This window comes from Sabethes cyaneus, chromosome 2 (genome assembly GCF_943734655.1).
Source record: "Sabethes cyaneus chromosome 2, idSabCyanKW18_F2, whole genome shotgun sequence".
NCBI lineage: Eukaryota > Metazoa > Arthropoda > Insecta > Diptera > Culicidae > Sabethes > Sabethes cyaneus.
Window position 1 is genome coordinate 135,001,376 of NC_071354.1, and position 23,842 is coordinate 135,025,217.

Consider the following 23,842-nt stretch of genomic DNA (forward strand, 5'->3'; position numbering starts at 1 on the left):
TATTATATCTTAAAAACTAAACCAAAAACCTGAACATACTTTTACATTTTGAGTTTCAGGCTGCCTTCAGCTAAAAATTTTCGGAACACGTCGACTTTGAAAAACTTGAAAGAGAGCAGAATTTTGCAAATGTTTGAATCATGTTCAGTATACGCATTTTCTGCGATGGTGTCCCGTAACGAAAAGTATTCCGCCACTATTCAATGATGCTTATTATGATAAATATTTCGCCCTCGTATTGAGAAAGTACTACTAAATAGCATCTCAAAACACCTGTTTTGAAAGATATTCGTCAGACTGTTGGTAAAATATGAACAAATTTGCTTCGAAAACACGGTTGCTCATGGTGTCTCGTCACGCTGGAATGTGTCTTTTGAGAATTGAACGTATGCAATGTTACTACTTTGATAAATGTTACATACAACGCATGTAGCATGTTTATATGTTGCATATAGCATGTATACATGAAGAATCGAAAGATTACAAGCATGAATACATGCTACTATCACTACAAAGAGACTTACGTAGTCCTGCGTCACCTATATATGCGGTCGTGTCTTGTACACAACCATTCTGATTTTTTTATTTAGTTTCGCCTGTTTACAATGCGCCTGCGTTTTGAAACAACGCAGTTTCGCTCTTTACTATCGCCTGTTTACAAAACGATTTGCAAATAAGCCTGTCACTTCATAACAATGCGAGGGGCTAAACTGCAAACTGTCTTTTGTTTTGATTAAACACTTCTATCGTCCATTACTAAAAACTTGTTTTAAATAATTCTAACAATTAGAACAGAAGAAAGGATTCTTGCCAAGGATATTATCAGTCTTTTTAAGGCTGATAGTGTGATAAAACGATTTGTTTACAATTTGTAGTTGAGCCCCAATCGCGAATCACTCCGGAAATGATTCTACGTACATACGGTAGATAATCTACAGACGCGGAAAGAGAAAAATTACCTAGACGGCAACACTTTTTTTTGTTTATTTTATTTAAACAGTTTTTGCAACCAGTCAGAATTGGATCAATCTTCAAATGTCGACCAACATTTGAAAGGGGCGGATAAGCCAACTGTCAAACAGAAAGAGTGAGAGTTCATTTTCCTATGCTGCTCCAGCAAAAAATAACTCGCTCGGTCTGTTTGACAGTTGGCTTATCCGCCCCTTTCAAATGTTGGTCGACAAATAATCAGCAGTAAGTTGCGTGAATCGCGAAGTATGTTCCGTGGAACTTCGCGAAATACGACGCATATTTTGCAAATTGAACAAGCCAATTGAATGTTTTAAAGCATTACCGTGGACTCCCGTTCGTTTGACCGTTTTTAATCTGAACACTTTTTAATTTGAACCCCGTTGGTTTGCACGACGTGCAAATTAAAACTGGTTCAAATGTCATTCTCAATATGACATCTTTTGCTTATGCAGACAATGCACATAAACACGTTTGTTTGTACTGATCTAGCGTGTTTAATCTGTTTCACATTGCGTTTTCCCAACGATTAGTGTAGAAATCCAATCGGAGAATGAAATATTCGCTGCTTTCAACTACCAACTGAATCAAACCACCAAAACAATAACAAAGAACAGGGCAGCCAGTTCACACAAGTTCCAGCATATTTAGGGTTACCAGTTGTTCAAATTAAAAACCAACCCCGTTAGTTTGCATGAGGAATCGTTCAAACGAACGGGGGTTCACTGTATATGATGTATTGAAGGTATATAATTCATATTATTGCCCCTTTTATGCCTATTTAGACTACTGTGATAATTATTTAATGCAACGTACCGCATTTTGCACTGTTAATCTGACACTAGAGTGGCTTTTAGTTTGATCTACTAATGAGTTTGACTTTCTTCCCCTTTCTTTTTCACTTCATTTTCTTTGAGCGAAATCGTGTGCGAGATTCGACTGTGATAATCGTGTAAATCGGGGTAGTCTAAATATGGGCAAATGTCGCAATAACAACATATGAATCAATAGTTTAAGTTTTAACATTTTAGGTAGATTACAATACTTAGTCTTCCCTGCCTATACGAAACACAAGTTTGTTTACTTTGCACACTCATAGAAATGCCCGTATGTACGTGTGGGTGAAAATCTGTCAAAATGTTTCGATCTCTTGCGCTCTTTAAGGACAAGTAACCACAAGCATTAACGCATAACCACAGAGAACAGATTAACAGGCTCGAAGAAGGTAATCGATTTTTTGTGTGTAAAATTTGTCGGTAGCGCCCTCCAGAAATAGTTTGCCAAACGCATCAAAAAATATCCATGTACCTTTATCAATATTTCTTTGTGCTGTAGTTACATAGCAGCGACGGCAGCGACATCAAGATTTAGTTTGCCACTTACTGCTCGAGGGGTGCTCTAGTGAAGGATTACTCGTAGATTACATAAAAACCTTTTACACACTTTTTGTCAATTACCTGGTAGTCTGTTCTCTGTGGCATAACCCCATATTGGCTGCAGCTCGGCATCGCTAATACCAGACTGCGGTATATCAGCAATTCGCATGGTTAAAGCCAGGGTTAAAACCGAGGGGCAAGGCACTGTTTAAAATATATAACTTTTCCCTATGGAAATATTTTTTCAATCTTAATATATTTATTGCACCTGGCAGCAATTTTATGAGTCGTACGCAAATTCATTTTTTAATAATAATTATCCTGTACTTACTAAATACATTAAAAAAATTTTAAGCAAGGAGGGGTGCAGTGGGGAGGCAATAATGAAAAACTGATGGTTCAACTTGCTAAATTGCAAACATGTGTGCAGCTAAACGCAGAAAATAACCACGCTAATAATTTTCGCGTGGGACTCTAAATAGGTGGAAACTCCGCAATACCGTTCCCACCAAAAATATAACCTAAAGCCCTATAAAGTTATCAATTTATAGGGCTTTAATAGGGCATAATATATTAATTGAAGATAGAATTAACAAAAGGGCGAATGTCGCAAGCGTAAACAAACCGAGTGAGGGTTGATTTTCCTATGCTGGTCCAGCAAAAAGTAACTCTCACTCGTTTTGTTTACATTTGCGACATTCGCCCTTTTGTTTATTCTATCTAGAATTGATAATATTATGAAGTATCTTGCCCCTCGTCCCACATGCCAAATTTGGTACCGTTTGCTTAATTAGTTCTCGAGCTATGTAGAAATTTGTATTTCATTTGTATGGGAGCCCCCCTTCTCTTAGAAGGAGAGGGGGTATCACTACAGCATAGAAAAAAATCTTAGCTCCAAAAACATCCACGTGCCAAATTTGGTTCCATTTGCTTGACTAGTTCTAGAGTTATGAGGAAATTTGAATTTCATTTGTATGGGAGCCCCCCCCCCCCCCCTATTAGAAGGGGAAGGGGTATCAGTACACCATAAACATCCTGCCTTCTAAAACCCCCACATGCCAATTTTTGGTTCCATTTGCTAGATTAGCTCTCGAGTTTTGAGGGAATTTCTGTTTCAATTGTACGGGAGCCCCTCCTCTTACGCCTTCCATAAAGTTGCTCTTTTACCCCCTCCATAAAATTGCTGGGCATTTTATCTATCCAACGGCATATAAATTGTCGACCAACATTTGAAATGGGCGGATAACCCAACTGTCAAACCGAACGAATGAGTTATTTTTTGCTGGAGCAGCATAGGAAAATTAACTCTCACTCGTTCTGTTTGACAGTTGGCTTATCCGCCGTTTTCTAATGTTGGTCGACAATTGTCCAGTTTCGTTCAGTAGTTTAGTATGACACGGGAGGATATTTTCAGCCCATTAAGCGATGGCATCTATTTTTTCGGCCTATGGCCTAGTTCTATAGTGGAAGAACAGGTGGTTTTGACGTTCTTTTTAATGAGAAATAATAGATTACTTACAGCCATGAGAAAATAGTTATAACAATTTAAAATTGTATGTCGGCAAAGTATTTTTATTGGCGAAAGAAAAGGAAAATAGGCTGAATTTAGAAACCTGCTGAAAATACCCTCCCGTACCCTAGTTATTACCATTTGAAATCTTTCATTCAAACGTTACACTTTTAGTTTCATTTTCACAAAGTGCTACCCAGTCCCAGTATAGTAAACAAAAACGTAGTCCTACGTCAAAAAATAAACAAATAATAATGAGTTACAAGTTACTTTTTAATAATCATTTACAGTGCCATTCAAAATTTGTTTGTTTTGAAATTAAATGAAATAATGTATAGTGGGCATCCCTATATGTTACAGAAATAACACAGCACTACAAAATACGTAAGGAAATAAGTGTATGTGTGTTGAACAGATGAATGATAACATTCTAAAGAAACATCAGACTCGATCGTGTTGGAAATGGAATATAAAAGTCGAGATGTATATCATATTGCCCGTAGGAAACATGACATGTTAATTCGACGCTAGTAGTAGTCATGTTAACATGCTCGCGATCGCGATACTATTAGGCTTAGGCAGAAACGGCTCACAATCCACTGTATTCCGCAAAATGGCTGTGACATTTTTAAACTGGCGAAACATTAAATTTCAATACTCTGTTAGATTTAAAACATGATTTTTTACCTTGTACGAGATTATGAATAAATGTTCCATTCATTTTGTTTAAGTTGTGTGCGTCTGTTGTTAGTAGGTAGTACCCTAGCCTCAGTAAAGGAAAGGAAGGAGCATTGTGAATAGTTCAGTTTTGGAATCCATGAAAGTGCCACGCATTTGCCAGTTCTGTGTACGTGCGGATTGCTATTATATTTACTTTCGAGAGATAATTTGCCGGTATCGCTTTATTCACTACCACTACATTCAGCTGTGAATATATTATTGCCATCTTATCAGGGAATAACATACGAGAGATGATAAGAAAAACTCAAAATAAGATTTTTTGAGTCGAATTCTTTTACTGTATAACGATTGATCTTCTGTTCAGCGATCTGTTTCTCAAGTTACACATTTATGCTTCTGCATTCGTCCGTACAAAACCGGTGTCTACCTACAACTAAGAAACAGGTTTGGATCGTATCCGTATACTGGAGTCCCGTTTTTAACAAATTTAAGTGCCATAGATATGAGTAGCTTGTCGCGTTTTCGTTTAATCACGTTCGATGTGCATAATACGTTGTTGCAAATTCGTTCTGCACCTGGTAAGAAATATGGTGAACTTGGCGCCATGTTCGGTATTAGCAACAACAGAAATCAGCTTGTAGCTAACTACGTCTCGAGTTGGTAAGTAATGCAAGCGTTGACATTAGACGAGCCTCTTAGTTGAAAGTAAAAATGATTACATAAAAGAAATAGCGCGACATGTCTGCATGTACATAGTTTTTATAGTAACTTTTCAAGCAATTATTAATAAGGCCATTACAAATATTTTTTAAAGTGTTTGTTCATCCGATGTTGGGCAACTGAAGGGGGAGAGTGGAAAAAACATTGAGATTTTTTTTTAATTTTAAATTTGTTCTTACTTTTCATAGATATGTACGTTATTACTTTCCATGCAAAAACCTACCAAAAATACAAAATCGGAAGAAACTTTACCGTTTTTCGATCATCAAATTATTTGAACTTCTACTTTTGTGTTGCGCTGGAAGCATTAACACTCTTTTTTTCAAGTTCTTTAGGCCATAGAGCAATTTATTTGATACTCAAACTTTCATACTCATGTTTAACATTTTTTCATCCCCCACCACCTGATTTAAAGAAAGAGGGAGTGGTGATAAAAGCTTTAAAAGTAATTTGCAATGGCATAATTACCAAAGTATTTATATTGATGGTTATTATTATAGACAGTGCAGTGATTATTATAGACTTCTGCAGAAGTGATCTTATTTTTTACTTTAGGTACACAATTTCATACTAGTGACTATCTCGGTTAACTTTAATGGACTGTAAATAACAATCACGGCCAGTACGCCTGTTTCGAAAAAAAAACGGCGCGTGTGCCCTATCTACAGTCAAACAAAAAAGTATTCGGACAGCAGCGCATAAAATTTTCTTTTAGTAATTTTGCACAGTATTTTTGCAAAGAATGGTAACACATATTTTTTAAAACAATGTTTAAGTGGTTTAACTAAAGCATATTTAGATGCACAACAAAAATTCGGGGAAAAGCTTTCCGTTTTGAAGATAGGGTTTATATAGTTTGAATTGCTCAAAAATGCAGCCAAAAAAGTATTCGGACAGTTAGCTATTAGTTGAAACAAATGTCCTTTCTCGCTCAACTACTACCTTGTAGGACCATTTACATTCTTGATGACCTGTTTTAATCTGTTTGGGATAAAATTAACAATTTTTCAAATATCCCTCTGTGAATTGCTGACCATTTTTTTACAAGAGCTCGGTTTAAATCATTGTGATAAGAAATCGAATGATTTCTCACTTAGAAATGAAATTATCTAAAAAGATGTTCAAAAGGGTTCAAATCTAGACTGAATACTGATATTTCGATAGCTCTAGGACACCGCTACGGCCTACCGCTTACAATTATCGACAGTATGTTTAGATTTAACATCCCGGTACAATATGTATGTACCGCACAATTAAAATTTTGCTTTAATTTCACCTAAAATTGTTCAGATAATTGAGTTTACACTTAGTTCTATCCAAAAATATATATCTTTGCTATCTCAGAGCTTTCCATGCATCCCAACAAGGTATGACACTAACCGCATTGCTTGTTTACTTGCTGACGAGTGATGTTTCTCTTGTAACCCTTCTCTTTTAGTTATTCTTGCATAAGGGTTGTTGATGTCATACCTTGTTGCAGTGCATGGAAAGCTCCGAGGTAGCAAAGATATATATTTTTGGATAGAACTAAATGTAAAGAATGTAAATGGTCCTACAAGGCAGTAGTTGAGCGAGAAAGAACATTTGTTTCAACTAATATCTAACTGTCCGAATACTTTTTTGGCTGCATTTTTGAGCAATTCAGACTATATGAACCCTATCTTCAAAACGGAAAGCTTTTCCCCGAATTTTTGTTGTGCATCTAAATATGCTTTAGTTAAACCACTTAAACATTGTTTTAAAAAATATGTGTTACCATTCTTTGCAAAAATACTGTGCAAAATTACTAAATGGAAATTTTATGCGCTGCTGTCCGAATACTTTTTTGGTTTACTGTATGGTTACTGATCGTCAGTTTTGTAGCTCATTGTCTCTATGGGTCCTATAGGTAGTCTATTTATCAACTTATTTATATAATTATTTATCAAAACACGTTCAATCAGGAAATAAAACCGGTAAGCTAAAATGTTAATTTTCGGATCTCGGATTGGAAGTCACCTTAAATCATAAAAATCAGTCAGTTGGTAGACTTAGGCTAAACACTAAATACATTCGAACAGTAGGGGAAGATCTGTTAAGAACGATATTTTATTGAAGGAAAGTACATGTTTATAACTCTAAAAAAAGAAAACGAAGCTCTTTTGGAGAAATAAGCTTGTTTCAAACTGTTTATTCCAATTACACTGGTCACACAGTCAGTTTGCACGGTTTGTTCTTTACGCGTATTTCGAAATTTACGAGCAAATTTCAGCTCTTACGCGGAACGTGCCTTTTGCATAAAAAGTGACTTGAGTGTATTTCGGAATGACAAAAATTTTAATATGGAGCCGTTCAAATATTACGTAGCGCCAGAAACGTCATTTTCGCGAACCCCCCCACCATCTTGTAACAATTTGAAACAATTGTCGACTAACATTTGAAAGGGGCGTATAAGCCAACTGTCAAACAGAACGAGTGAGAGTTCATTTTCCTATGCTGCTCCAGCAAAAAATAACTCTCACTCGTTCTGTTTGACAGTTGGCTTATCCGCCCCTTTCAAATGTTGGTCGACAATTGTTTCTTACACCCCCACCCATACCCGTGACACGTAACTTATTTAAATTTAGCTCACAAATGTCATGTACATTGGCGTAGCTAGGAACTTTCCCTGGAGGGGGCCTAGAGGGTGCCTTCCAAAAATTTGAATTTTGATTATGATCTTGTTACTCTGGCTGTCACCGATAGCACAAGGTTTTGTAGGAAAATACCAGGCGGGCTTGATGAGGATCCGCGCAATTACCAGATATGTCGTGAGTACAACCTATCCGCGCATCACATCTTTATTGATTTCAAAGCAACATACGATACAGTCGGTTGAGACCAGCTATGGCAGATAATGCACGAAAACGGTTTTCTGAATAAACTGACGCAAGCGAGCAAAGCACATTGGAGAGAGTGTTGTGTTTCGTGTGCATCTCGGCGATACTTTCGAGTTACTTTGAGACGCGGCGAAAGTTGGGACAAGGTGACGGCTTATTTTGCATGCTATTCAACATTGCACTTGAAGGGGTGATCCGACGAAATCGGAATCTAGGACAAGTGTTCTAAACGTAAATGCGGCCAAGACCAAATACTCAAAGAAAACAAACGCGTGCCTCTCGCGGACGGTAACTTTTGATGGCGACGAAATAGAAGTGGCAGAAGGGTTCGTGTATTTGGTATTGCTGGTGCAAACGGACAACAACACTAGTAAGAAGATCTTGATGCGCATTCAAGCAGGATTAGGCTTCCTTACCCCTCCGCAAAACGCAAGCCATACGCGATTTTCGAGCGGAAGATACTGCGGACGATATTTGGCGGAGTACAAACTGAAAGCGGAGAGTAACGGAGACGTATGAATCATGAGCTCCAAGCACTGTTTGGAGAGATTGCCATCGTCATCGGCAAAAGTCAATAGGCTACAGTGCAACGAAAATAGTTCTCTTTAACAACTGCACCAGCATCAGGAACAGGAAGGCTTAACGTGATGGCTCGACCAGGTCGAAAGTGATTTGCGACTTCTGTGAGTGGGAAATTTGCGACGAGCTCAAGATGTAGTTGAATGGAGACGAACGCTTGAAACAGCATGAACCGGGGTGGCTACTGACGACGACAACTACGCTTTTGCGATGCCTAGTGAACAAGAAAATATCTACACAGCGGGAACATATACACTGAGTTTTTTTCCCGGTTTCCAATTCCAATGAGGAAAATTTCTGGAGGGGGCCTGTAGAATTTTGGAGGGGGCCTGGTACCCCAGGCACCCCCTCTAGCTACGCCAATGGTCATGTAAGGCAATTGCAAATAATTTTGAAAATTTTTGACAACCCCCTCCCTTGGAAATTGGCTTGAAAAATCGGGGGGCAAAAAAATAATTTGTAGGATATGTGTTAATTTTTTTCATAAAATCAATTGTCTGTGGGTTCTACAAGCCTGAAAAACTCGAAAAATGAGTGCACGAGTTGAGTTAATGATTCTAGCACGAAACAGAAATGGAAATTCGAACAACGAAATTTCCGAAAATCAGCCGAAAAATTTTTCTTTCGTTTTTGTCTGTTTTCGTAGATTTTTGCATGGAAAATAATAACTTATATATTAAAAGCAAGAATAGATTTGGTTTTCACGTTTAAACTTTAAGTAAAAATGCTCAAAATCAATTTTTTTTTCTCGATTAAAAAAATCTGTTTTTTTCGCCCCGCCCCCCCCCCCCCTCAGTGGTTCAACACTGGAAGGATAAAAACTTTATAAAATATTTGTAATGGCCTAATTAGTTTTTGCGTAAATTTATATATGTTATATGAATAGTTTATTTTTTCGACATTTTAATATACAATGTTACGCGTAACATTATCGCTCAAAGCCCCCTCCCCGTAAAATTTGCGTAACAATCTGTAACAGAAATTTAAGGAACCCCCACCCCCTGCTGCGTGATGTAATATTTGAACGAGACCTATATATTTAGGATAAATTCACGCCTAATTTGCGCACCTACTTCCGGTAACCTGGCATTGAATCAGCAATCTTCAAACTCTCATTTGTTTTACAGAACGTTTCAAGCAAGTTTCTTTCAGCTGAAGTTAGTGACTGTTTCTATTGACGACGACTGAAAGTCAGGCACGATTTGTCGGTTTTGACTAGGTTAATTATAACATAAATTACATTATAGGAAATGTTACTCGAATTCAATTAATTTGCATTCAAAGTTACTGGTCTTCTACTAAATATTTGATAGAAAAGTACAAATGAAACCGATCGTCACGATGAAGTGAAATCGGTTTTACTGACGCCGATTGAAGCCAGTTTTGAAGCGAAGCGGTGCTGTTGAGTTGAAACCCAAGCTTCATTGCTTCATTGTGTAGTGACGATTTGTAATTGGAGGTGCCGTTGTCGGGCCCTGCTCCCAACACACCATGCACGTTTCCGTCAATAATTATTAAAAGCTTGAAAAAGTATACTTTTGACGTAGAACTACGTCTTAGCGCAGGGCATGGGCGTAGCGAGGGGGGGGGGGGGGTTGGTGGTTTTAACTCCCCCCCCCGGGACGAACATTTGTTCTATACTTTTTAGCTTGAAATTTCATAGCCAGCTGTTTAGAGCACTGGAATATTTACGGGCCATGTTGTACGATCCTCGTCGTCGTCAGCAGCAGCTTCGAGCCGGGTTAGTTCTTACTGTTTTAAGCTCTATTCAACTCGATCTTGGGTTACTCGTCGCTCCTTTCCCAGGCGTCTCTGAAGTCGCAGTTTATTTTATTTAAAAAATAAAAAATGTCACTTTAGAACTGAACGAGCCATCTCGCACGTTCAGTCCCTCTGTTTTGGGTGCCGGTGGGGTTGTTGTGAAAAACTGTTTTCCTTACGACCTGTCCGGTACACCGTGGCTTACCGATTTTCGCCAAATGCACGTCTCCCCAAGCAGTGCATCTATTTATTTATTAACTTTTTTCGATGAGGCTTTCAACCAGTGGTTGATTTGCCCCAAAAGCAGTATCTATTACCCTTGATTCATGCACCTTCGCTGCTCTTAGCTTTCAGCTTGTACTCCTCCAAATGTCGTCCGACTATCGGTCTAGTAGGGGGTTCGTACGGCGGCTTATGCCTTTTGATCGTAGCGTTTTACGAAGGGCAAAGCAGTTTCGATGTCCTGTTTGAATAAGCCGCTTGTTTTATCTGAGATTGAGTGCGACGGAATCTATTACTAGATTCTCTGCGAGACAAATAGCTTTGTTAAATGTAAGAAGATTAGAACAATGTAACGTCCGTCCGTATAAATAGAATACTGTTGTCCGAGATAGTTTAGTTGCGTAATATAGATGGTCAAGTACGATCATGCGGTGTTTTATTCTGCCGAAAATTTGTCCTGTTTCGCTGTCTATTGAAAGCTGATACTATTCGTCTTTTGGCCCACAGGATAAGCTCAAAGATAGTGGGTATCGTACTTTCGTCTGAGGATTTATGCTGTCCGTCTATCAGCCATCCCACATACGCGAACTCATCTACCACTTTTGGTTCGTCGCCGTCAACGATTACCGTCCGCGAAAAAAGCACGTTCGTTTCGTTTGTGCTTCTGTCATTCATGTATTTAATCTTCGACGCGTTTATCCTCCTAGCCACCGCTTTCAGTTTAGCGCAAATGGCCTCTGCAGTGGCAAAGTTTCTGTTTTTAATATCAAAGTCACCTGCGTAGCCAAGAAATTTGCTACCTTTTCTGAAAATCAAACCACCGGTTTCGAAATCTGCTCGGCGGATCACTTTAAGAGCAAAGTTTAAAATCTTGCAAGATAAGTTGTTAGCAGCACCTTCACTGCGTCTCGAAGAGACTCGATCCGATAGACTCTAACAGCCTCTCCCAGCCGAGATTCGAACATACGACGTACCTCACTGCCAACTGGGAGGCAAAATTTTAATATTTGGTTTCTATTATTTCAATATTATCTTTTTAGTCAAAAGAACACTCAATTTCAACCAAAATAGCTTTCAACTGAAAATAATTCCCCATTTCCTGAATAAACTCCTTACGGTTAGGCTATGTCAGATTTTTTTTGTAAACCCCCCCCCCCCCCAGGAAATATTTCTGGCTACGCCCATGCCGTAGGGTGTCAATCCAAAATTTGGATTCAACCCAGCGTCACGAAAAAATGAAAGATTTTGAACGCTAATAGCTCTGCCAATTATGATTGGATTCTCATGATTTGGATACCGATCGACTCATAAAAAATGTAGCAATTATGTAATTTCTATTGTAACATTCTTTTTCAATCACTAATTAGTAAAAATAACCGAACAGTTTCAAGGTCAAATTATCCCATACATTTTCTTTGTGATTGCCTTGCTCCACCGGCAGGGATGACAGTTAAGTACACCATTTGTTTACTGTGATCTCGATTACTTCATGTCTAGAAAAAAAGCAGCAAAGCCCCCTCGTCTCAATAGGTCGAAGATTCTTTACGACGTTTAGACTTATACTAATTTGATATCTGTGCAAGATTTCTTAGGACTGCGACAAACCTAGTCCAGTTTGATGTCCTGAAAGTAAACAATTTTGTTATAGCATAAAACCACCCCTACCTTTCAACCTAGTTTATTTTTAAACATTGAAACTAGTCCAAATTGATGTCCTAGAAGTGAAACGTCACAGAAAAGTGAGCAGCAATCCTTTCCTTTTGCCAGATTGTATCCACATTCGCGACTACGAAGTTGCTAATATTTGTTTGGTTTTTGCGCGAGAAAAAAGTGAAGGAAGTATTTTTGCTTTTGTTTTCACACAAGTTTTGACAATGGGTTTTCGTGTAAGTGCGAACAGGATTAAAAATCTCTTTAGCTTTCGCAGTTGCGAATAGGTACTGCAAGAATTTTTTTCGGAACTGTTGTCTTGTTGTCTATTGTGCATGTGAAGTAACGCAGCAATTCTCAAAGTGAGGAAAATCAGCGACTCTTTTATCCGAGACTAGTTTTGAATGTTTCAATTGCTGCTTTGCGTCAGTTAGTTGCCTGCAATTTTTCACTATTCATTCAATAGTCAAGCATTAATTTTTTTCGAAAATGATGGAGAAGACAAGGCAGAAGGGATCCGTAGTGGTGCTAATGTTTATTTGACTCAGTGACTCAGTATAAGGCAGTAAGATACAAAACATTTTGCAAACAACTTTAACTTAGTAGCCTTCAATCATTAAAATGAATAAAATGATCTGAAAAATGATCGACTTGCAAAAATTTGAATTTCTCAACCTGTAGCACAGTTCAGCCATTTTAACATAACAATTTTTTGATATCAAAATACATATATATGTGAATGGAGTTTGATATTAACTAGAGAATTTTGTTAATAGCTGGGTGAATGAGGGAGATGTGGTTCGTTAATTAAAAGTTCGTAACACTTTTTCCGTAGATATGTACTGTTCGACATCGGAACGAAAATTGAAGTCCGGGTTCCGGTCTGGTTAAAAATCGAAACGAACTTGTTAGGTCCGATTTCGTTCCGGTCCGATTTGGCTTGGTTCCGGTTCCGGTCCGGAAGTCCGAAATTGTCCGGATGCAAAATTTACTAATTTTTAAAAAATAGGTAAATGTCAATGTTTCCAATAAGCGGAACCTTTAATCAATCAATCTATACCTATAAAGAAGGATTTCTGTCTGTCTGTCTGTCTGTCCGTATGTTCCTTATAGAATCGAAAACTACTGAACCAATCGGCATGAAAATATGCATGTAGAGGTTTTTTGGGGCCAGAAAAGGTTTTAGTGATGGTTAGAAACCCCTTCCCCCACTAAGAGGGGGGGCTCCCATACAAATGAAATACAAATTTCTGCATAACTCGACAACTAATCAAGCAAATAGAACAAAATTTGGCATGTGGGTGTTTTCGGTGACAAGAATCTAAATTGAGACCCCTCCCCTCTTTATAAGGGGAATTATAACTCCTCTCCTCTTTAAAAGGGGGGGCTTCTATACAAATTTCCTCATAACTCGAGAATTAATCAAGCAAATGGAACCAAATTTGGCATGTAAAGGTTTTCGAGGGCAAGAATATTTTCTATAGTAAATTAGGACCACTCCCCACTTTAAGAGGGGGGGCTCCTATACAAACGAAATACAAATTTCCTCATAACTCGAGAACTAATCAAGCAAATGGAACAAAATTTGGCACGTGGGTGTTTTTGGAGACAAATTTTTTTCTATGATGAATAGGGACCCCTCCCCACTTTAGGAAGGGGGGCTCCTATACAAATGAAATGCAAATTTCCTCATAACTCGAGAACTAATCAAGCAAATGGAACCAAATTTGGCATGTGAAAGTTTTCTAGGGCATGAATATTTTCTATGGTGAATTAGAACCCCTCCCCACTTTAAGAGGGGGGGCTCCTATACAAACGAAATACAAATTTCCTCATAACTCGAGAACTAATCAAGCAAATGGAACCAAATTTGACACGTGGGTGTTTATGGAGACAAAAATTTTTTCTATGATGAACTGGGACCCCTCCTCAGTTTAGGAGGGGGGCTCCTATACAAATGAAATACAAATTTCCTCATAACTCGAGTGCTAATCAAGCAAATGAAACTAAATTTGGCATGTGAGTTTTCGAGGGCAAGAATATTTTCTATGGTGAATTAGGACCCCTCCCAACTTTAAGAGGGGGGGCTCCTATACAAATGAAATTCAAATTTCCTCATAACTCGAGAACTAATCAAGCAAATAGAACCAAATTGGGCATGTGGAGGTTTCTGGAGGCAAAAATATTTTCTATAGTGAATTAGGACCCCTCCCAACTTTAAGAGGGGGTGCTTCTACACAAATGAAATACAAATTTCCTCATAATTCGAGAACTAATCAAGCAAATGGAACCATATTTGGCATGTGGGTGTTTTTGGAGGCAACCATTTTTTCTATGATGAATTAGGACCCCTTACCTTTTTAAGAGGGGGGGCTCTCATACAAACGAAATGCAAATTTCCTCATAACTCTAGAACTAATCAAGCAAATGGAACCAAATTTATCATGTGGGTGTTTTTGTAGGCAAGAATATTTTCTATGGTATATTTTCTATGGATTTCCCCACTTTAAGAGGGGGGGCTCCTATACAAATGAAAAACAAATTTCCTCATAACTCGAGAACTAATCAAGCAAATGGAACCAAATTTGACATGTAAGTGGTTTTGGACGCAAGATTTTTTTCTATGGTGAATTGAGACCCCTCTCTTCTTTAGAAAGCGAGTTATGGCCCATCTACCCTTTAAGAGGGTGGGCTTCCATACAAATGAAATGCAAATTTCCTCTTATCTCGAGAACTAATCAATCAAATGGAACCAAATTTGGCATGTGGGAGTTTTAGATGGCAGAAATTTTTTCTATGGTGAATTACGACCCCTTCCCCTTTTAAGAGGGGAGCTCCCATACAAATGAAATTCAAATTTCTTTATAATTTGAGAACTAATCAAGCAAATGGAACCAAATTTGGCATGTGGGAGATTTTGGGGTCTTGAATTTATTTTACGATAGTTAGAAACCTCTCACCCCTGTGGTAGGGGGATATGGACTCTCATACAAATAAAACAGAAATTTTTGGGAAACTCAAAAACTAATCGAACTCGAGAAATTCGAGACTCTTCCATAAAACATTAGTCAATACAAGACCACAAAAACTATCTATAGTAACACTATAGTCGCGAGTGTTGCCGGTGACCCACCGTCGGAAGCGCCGCCCACTGGGGGGCTTGCAAAACTCGAGATTGTGACAAAGATCATCCGAGATTCATGATTTATGTACGACACAGATTTATTTGTGGCAATACGAAGTTTGTCGGGTCAGCTAGTCTTCTATATAAAAATGGATTTCTGTCTGTCTGTCTGTCGGGATGTTCCTTATAGAATCAAAAACTACTGAACCAATCGGCGTGACAATTTGCATGTAGAGGTTTTTGGGGCCAGGAAAGGTTTTAGTGATGGTTAGAGACCCCTCCCCCCACTAAGAGGGGGGCTCCCATACAAATGAAACACATATTTCTGCATAACTCCAGAACTAATCAAGCATATAGAACAAAATTTGGCATGTGGGTGTTTTCGGTGACAAGAATTTATTCTATGGTAAATTGGGACCCCTCCCCTCTTTAGAAGGGGAATTATGACTCCTCTCCCCTTTACGAGCGGGGGCTTCCATACAAATGAAATACTAATTTCTTCATAACTCGAGAACTAATCAAGCAAATGGAACAAAATTTGGCGAGTGTTGCCGGTGACCCGCTGTCGTAAGCGCCGCCCACTGCGGATGGCAGCCCCCCGTAGAGATCACCTGTATCTAGGTTTATTTATTTTTCTAAATCTACTGACGTCTATTACTTTTCTTCAGTTGGGTCACTCCTGCGAAATGGTACTTTCTACGAAAAGATTTTCCGTGAAATGGTATATCCCGCGTAAGCTTTTTCGCGAAATTGTATTCTGCGAAGCTCTATATTCCGCGTTATGGTCAACCGAGAATTGGTGTTCCGCAAAACGGTATTCGGCCAAATGGTTTGTAATGATGGCGAATACTTAAATGCTATCCGCTTTATTTTATCAGGCTAAACAACGGAGGAAGTTGTTTTCTATTTTACTGTGAGGAAAATTTGTATATTAAAATACCCATGAACTCCTCACAAACTTGCAAAACTCGAGATTGTGATAAAGGTCATCCGAGAATCAGGATTTGTTTAATTTGTGGCAATACGAAGTTTGTCGGATCAGCTAATGCTATATATTTATATAGTAGAAAAGCAAAAAGGTGCGGTAAGCAAATATATTGCTAGACATCGCGTTTATGGAAATATGACCGTAAATATCTCTTTATAAAAAGGAAAAATGAAATCACAGAAAAAAATCAACAAAAATTATCGTACCTCACATTTAGCCTGAACACCAGCACCATCTATGATAGACATTCCCAAATATCAATTAGCAACAGGAGTATTCCTCGAAGTAGCAAGTATTTTTATGGGGAATTCCCCTTCTTTCGTCAAAAAGCGCCACTGTGACCAAAACGGAGACATTCCCAACTAAGCCCAAATTTGAAATGGCGGTTTAATTGGTACGAAGAATTGAAAAAGAGTGTTATGTCTGATTGTCTGTGATGAAATTTTCCGATAAACATATTTATTATCCTACACTGAGAAAACTTTTCGTATAGTTTCTATGTGTTTCACACATAGATTTTTGCCACGTGCCCAGTAAATGAACATTATATGCCAAACAGTTACCATTTATGTGTTTTTAAAATTTATCTTGTAAATTTGCACATACTATTCATATGCATATAATTTTCATGTGTACTTCTGGGCGGATTGTGTTTATATGTGGCACATAATAATCATAAGGATTTTCATATGAAAATTTTCAATTAGTTATGTGCGGATTATTTTGAGTGTAGTTATATTACGCTTGTGATGATGTGTGAAGTCCTACATATATATTTTATTATATGGCTTCATTTCAAATAAATAGGTTTTTTCACCTTTCTTCAGCCTTATTCACAATAAGGGGCGAGCCGTTGTACAGATGGCGTTGCTGCTTCAACGTATTTTAATTTGAAATTTTGGTCAAAAGTTTCAATGGAAAATGTATGGGATGGCACGTCGGTTCGTCGGTGGTAAAAGTACCCATGGGAAAACTGTCAGAATAACGCTGACGGACGCGTTGATGCAGCATTCTGTTTGGCCCTTAAGGTGCAAAAGCTGGGATAAATTTTCCCAAAACATATTTTCCTATGTAGGGTGTAAGAGATGGGTCATTATCATTATCATAGAAAACCAGATTTTAGAATTTGCGACTTGCATCTGTATCAGACGCATCTGTATTATTCCAATAAAGTATAATATATAATAATTGCATAGATTAAGCCAGAGATAATAACCACAAGTTTGACTGAAAGCAATAACATTTCTTTATGTACAAATAGTAAATATGTGGTTTATATTTTGTTTCAGGCAAAAGATGAACCGACTGCATCCAAACTTTGGACTGAAAACCAAAATTGGTTACAAGCATTGGTGGCAAATGATGATAGGAGGTAAGTATAAGTACCTATATGCAGGTATATAAGTCAAGGTGGACTATCGTCTGAGTTATCCAGCCAGTTTTTATTACCGTATGTTGAAGAATCGTTATGGTCGTACACTCAAGTACCTTACGGTGTTTGATGAGGGCGTTAATTTAATTTCAATTTCAATAAGTATCAAAATTCAATTTCAATATCAAAAACCCGAAATAATCCACCTAGCGGTGTGACCTAGCCTTTCTACTGCCGCAATAATTTTGACGTAGGACTACGTCTTTGTTTACTGTACTGGGTAGCACTTTGTGAAAACGAAAATAGAAGTGTAACGTTTGAATGAAAGATTTCTAATGCTAATAAGTACTAAACTACTGAACGAAACTGAACTATTTATATGCCGTTGGATAGATAAAATGACCAACAATTTTATGAGGGGTTAGACCAATTTTAAGGAGGACGAAAGAGGGGGGGGCTCCTATACAAATGAAAGACAAATTTCCTCTAAACTCGAGAACTAATCAAGCAAATGGAACCAAATTGGGCATGTGGTGGTTTCAGAAGGCAAGAATTTTTTCTATGGTGAATTGAGACCCCTCCTCTCTTTAAAAGGGTGGTTCCCATACAAATAATATACAAATTTTCTCATATCTCGAGAACTAATCAAGCAAAAGGAACCAAATTTGGCGTGTGGAGGTTTTTGGAGGTAAGATTTTTTTCTATGGTGTACTGAGACCCCTTTTTCTTCTAATGGGGGGGCGGAGGGGGCTCCTATACAAATGAAACACAAATTTCCTCATTACTCCAAAAATAATCAAGCAAATGGAACCAACTTTGGTATGGGGGGGTTATTCTAGGCATGAATTTATTTTATGATGGTCTGATGCATTCATGTCAAAAGAGAAGGACATTCGAATGGCACGTCATATTTGCGATGAACGTGCTTTGGCTTTAATGTTATTTGTAACCAATGGCCCTTTTGAAGGTCACAAGCGAGTTAAAGTAAGATTAGGCTTATACAAATTTGAAAAAAAGTTTATGTCACCCCCTCCTTTAAAAATTTTCGAAATGTGAAGGGGCAAAAAAATAAAGAGTTATATTATTATGTTGCATTCTTTAGTGAAAAGCAGATTTTTTACAGTTCAACGAGTTTACATCTATAAATTATCCAATATGTGCAAAGTTAAAGTAATTATCCCGTTAGTATTGATCAACTTTCTTTCACCAACTAACCTTTATGGTTCCTATTGCAAGTCACAGGCGACTATTTTGGCGTTCGTTTGCTCGTTCCATTTTAATTCTACGAATTAGATTGAGGCAAAAATCAATTAAACATATATATGAGTGAAATTCTGTACCGTTGTTGACGGAGAAATTCCGAATTGCAATTAGCGTCATAGGTACTAGATAAGATAGAAACACGACAAATTGAGGAGCTGCAAATTGGTCGTTTTATTCGGTAAAGTGTCCAAGTACGTACCCTAATTTTGCATGGTAGGACCGTAAAACACAGAGATACAGTTCTTTGCCATGAATTGGATGCATGCAGGAAGGATGTGACTGAAGTGTTCGAAACTTGAAATTTACGAAACAGTTTGCATCCTTAATAAGCAAAGGTGAACACATTATTGTTGGAGAACAAGCATCAACAAAGGAATGAATGGCCTGATATTCATGACTAAAAGGTTGACCAAAAAATAAGCGGTTTCAAACGTGAATAGTTTCAGAGATTTGTTTTCTTAAAACATGTCGGTAGCACAGTACATGCGTTTCAAGTAAAAAAGTGGTAGGGACCTAAACTGTCATTTTCACACTATGATCAAACTGGTTCATCTCTACCAGGATCCTTACTTTATGTGCTTGGGTCGAAAAATATCGTGTGAAAAGTGTGGTTCGGTGTGAACTAAAATTTAAGTACTGTACAAAATATCTGTATTAAATTGTTAATAATATGGAAAAATATACGCTGGTTTCTTCTCTTTTGTTTAGTTATTGAAGGTTTGATGTTATTATTTTTTTCTTGCCCCCCCTTCAACAATATTTTGAGACCAGGACATAAACATTTTTTCAAATTTGCATAAGCCTTATTGAAACATGTCAAGCTACGACACAGAATCTTATTTAATACAATAATCTGTGGGCTGGTCATTCATTACTATTTCAACCTTTAAGATGTCCACAAGTGATTTTTAAAAGAAATCTCTATGTCTTAATGGTTGCAGGCGTTGTACTTATGAACCCCCGTCCACTTATTTTCAAAGCCACCATTGCAACTTATAACTTGACTTTTTTGCTTAACGTAAGAACAACTTAACACGAACAAACAAGACACATCACTTATGGTTCTTACAAAACATTAAAATTACCTTTTTCGCTAACCGGTTTCGGGTTTAATCCAACCCATCTACGGAGCGGTGGTCGACTGCATACGCATTGTGATTTGTTGTCTGCTACAGATTCAATTTCGTCAGTTGGAAGAGAGGCGATGAGATGAGCGCCTCATCTTCATTCATTAAAAGTCGATCGGCGGTGCTGATGTACATCGATTCCCACGCATTTAAATGCGATAGTGGCATGTATTCATGCTTATAATCATTCGATTCTTCATGTATACATGCTATATGCAACATGTATACATGCTACATGCGTTGTATGTAACATTTATCAAAGTAGTAACATTGCATACGTTTAATTCTCAAAATATTGTGCATTTGAAAACAATTCAACAAAATCAAGAACACAAACTATTACTTTCCTGCTACCTTACTGAAATTAAAGATTGTTTTTATTATCCATGGTTTCCCACGTTGATGGGGTTTTACCAATTCTATTCTATTTTATCAACAGCGCATCTTTCCACTACACTTCTAATGAAACGGCAAGCATGCGTATTCATACAGAGTCGTATTATAACCTACCCCCTATTATAATGACAGTTCAGAGCATGTTTCCCGTAACTGCTACCAGTGTTGTGAGCGGCGCTGCAATCGCATTTTCGGGCCGTCCATAATAAGTGATGCATTATTTCTATAGGAAAACGTTCACTTTTGTAGCATCAATTATGGAAGCAAAACCTCATCTTGTGTTACATTTGAAATGCGCGTATAACAAAATTGCACATTTATCATGCTGATTGTAAATCGATAGCTTTTATTCTTTGTTGTATTTGTTTATAATTATGTAATTAAGATGAGTCGTAAGCAAATAAGATTTACTTAATCCATCACACGGCAAATATACAAACGTAAACAAACCGAGTGGAAATTTTTTTCCAGCATACAGTCAACCAAAAAAGTATTCGGACAGCAGCGCATAAAATTTTCTTTTAGAAATTTTGCACAGTACACAATTTTGCTTTAATTTCAGCTAAAATTATTCAGATAGTTGAGTTAACATTTAGTTCTTTCCAAAAATATATATCTTTGGTGCCTCGGAGCTTTCCAAGCACCCCAACAAGGTATGACATCAACAACCCTTATGCAAGAATAACTAAAAGAGAAGGGTTACAAGCGAAAAATCACTCGTCAGCAAGTAAACAAGCAATGCGGTTAGTGTCATACCTTGTTGGGATGCTTGGAAAGCTCCGAGGTAGCAAAGATATATATTTTTGGATAGAACTAAGTGTAAACTCAATTATCTGAACAATTTTAGGTGAAATTAAAGCAAAATTGTAATTGTGCGGTACATACATATTGTACCGGGATGTTGAAACTAAACATACTGTCGATAATTGTAAGCGGTAGGCACCATACAATTGTCCTAGAGCTACCGAAACATCTGCATTCAGTCTAGATTTGAACCCTTTTGAACATCTTTTTAGATAATTTTATTTCTAAATGAGAAATCATTCGATTTCTTATCACAATGACTTAAACCGAACTCTTGTAAAAAAATGGTCAGCAATTCACAGAGGGATATTTGAAAAATTGTTAATTTTATCCCAAACAGATTAAAACAGGTCATCAAGATTGTAAATGGTCCTACGAGGTAGTAGATGAGCGAGAAAGGACATTTGTTTCAACTAATAGTTAACTGTCCGAATGCTTTTTTGGCTGCATTTTTGAGGAATTCAAACTATATGTACCCTATCTTCAAAACGGAAAGCTTTTCCCCGAATTTTTGTTGTGCATCTAAATATGCTTTAGTTAAACATTGTTTTAAAAAATATGTGTTACCATTCTTTGCAAAAATACTGTGCAAAATTTCTAAAAGAAAATTTTATGCGCTGCAGTCCGAATACTTTTTTGGTTGACTGTATGTAGAAAAACAATCTTTCACCTGTTTTAGTTTTCGTTTGCACAAATGCCTTTTTGTAGGTTCATGCTTCAAACGTTATGTATCTGTTTACGCAGATTTCAACGAAAAAAGTAAGATGGAAAGGTAGATCAACTTTGTTGCAATAAGTATTTACGACGATGATTTTGGAATTGTCGGTCCATGCCATCAATTTTTCACGGTCTTGAGTGAAACAATAGTTTCTAAATAGTATACTGAAAGACAAAATTTTCACGCGTATTGCATGAAAATTCATGCAATGTTATCATTTCGAGTTATACACCACACTCAAAGGTTAGTAGCGGAACCAGGAACCAGCATTTCGAGGTACGTTTTTTATATATGGGAGCTGTCAGTTTGTTACCCCGTTGATTATAACCGAACACTACAGCTGTAGCACATTTTTTCAATCGTCTCGCAGTAAAGAATTTGCGATCTGTTGGGATAACGAACTTGTGTCATTTTTTCTGGCACACTTCCCTAACACAGACATCAAATCGGACTAGGTTTAATCGCGTTTGTAAAAAATCTGTTGGCACGAGGGGGCTTTGTTACTCTCTCTGGCGTACTTCCCAAGCAAGGACATCAAAATGGTCTAGGTTGAACCGCGGTGTTAAGAAATCTTATTGAAATGAGGAAACTGTCACTTGTTTTGGCTTACTTCCCAAGCACAGATATCAAATTGATATAGGTTTAGATCATCGTAAAGAATCTTCCAACCAATCACGAAGCGAGAATTCTGGTAAAACATAGGTTCATTATTTTCATTTTTTCAATAGTTCAACATCAAGAATCCATACTTTTCTTCATTTGGGTCAATTCTTAGAAGATTTTCCGATCGATTGGTATAAGAATATTGAAAATCGATCGGAAAACCGCTGAGCTATTAGCGCTCAAAACCTTTCATTTTTCGTGACGCTCGCATTTTTCGATTTTTTGGAATGACACCCTATCTCAAAACTTGCCGTAAGACGTAGTCCTACGTCAAAAGTTAGGACAAGAAATGCTCAAGAAATCGATTTCCTTTTTTTTTATTCTATATTGAAGAGGTTTTCAGCCTGCGGCTGGTTCGCCTCTTTGTAAAAAGTAAAGGAATACAATTTTGTTTCTGCCAAAGCATTCAGTTTAAATTTGGTCGAATAAGTTGCAGTCTTTTAGGAACAATATTATCGTCGTTTCTGCCACAGGATCGTCGCTCAGTGCCTCCCTTACGCTTGATGGGATGCTGTAGGTGCGTCGTGGTCCCTCGAACTCCGGACAGAACGTAATTATGTGTTCCACCTTTAAGGTGACATTGCATATCGAGCAGGTTTTCCTGAATTTTCCGGTGCCTGTTAGATTGTGCGTTATTCCTGTGTGTCCAGCTCTTAACCTTGATAATACTTTTCTTTCTTTCCAGCTCTTTCGTTCAGTCCAGGCGATAGTTGCGTTTTTTATTTTTCGTAAGAAAATATCTTCACAGCCGTGCCATCTTTCTTCCCATGCTTGTCTCATTTTGCTTTCCAACCACTTTTTGACGTCTATGTAGGCCACTTTTTTGGTGTACAAAATTCCTTTTCGCCCAAGTCCGGCGAGTCTATCAGCAGCTTCGTTGCCTGGATGCTACAGTCCCTGGAACATAGATGAAAATTGTGTCTGTTCTGGTGTCTTTCTGTGTTGACTGAATCCACGGGTGGCGAGCTGTTTGCGATTCGAGTGCCTGAATTGCGCTGAGGGAGTCGCTAATAACTGCGATTGGTTGATCAGACGAAGATGTTGCTGCTCTGTATATTCCT

The 23,842-nt window shown here is 37.7% G+C and overlaps 1 protein-coding gene across 1 annotated transcript in view; it reads left to right on the forward strand.

Moving 5' to 3' along the window:
• The first annotated feature begins 4,472 nt into the window (after positions 1-4,472).
• The window catches only part of LOC128734046 (rhythmically expressed gene 2 protein), a 40,149-nt gene continuing 20,779 nt past the window's right edge, over positions 4,473-23,842 (forward strand). The window contains exons 1-3 of the mRNA XM_053828027.1: positions 4,473-4,749; positions 4,810-5,196; positions 17,728-17,810. Coding sequence (XP_053684002.1) covers positions 5,039-5,196; positions 17,728-17,810 — 241 coding nt within the window. The 5' untranslated portion in view covers positions 4,473-4,749; positions 4,810-5,038. The remainder of the gene's footprint in view (positions 4,750-4,809; positions 5,197-17,727; positions 17,811-23,842) is intronic.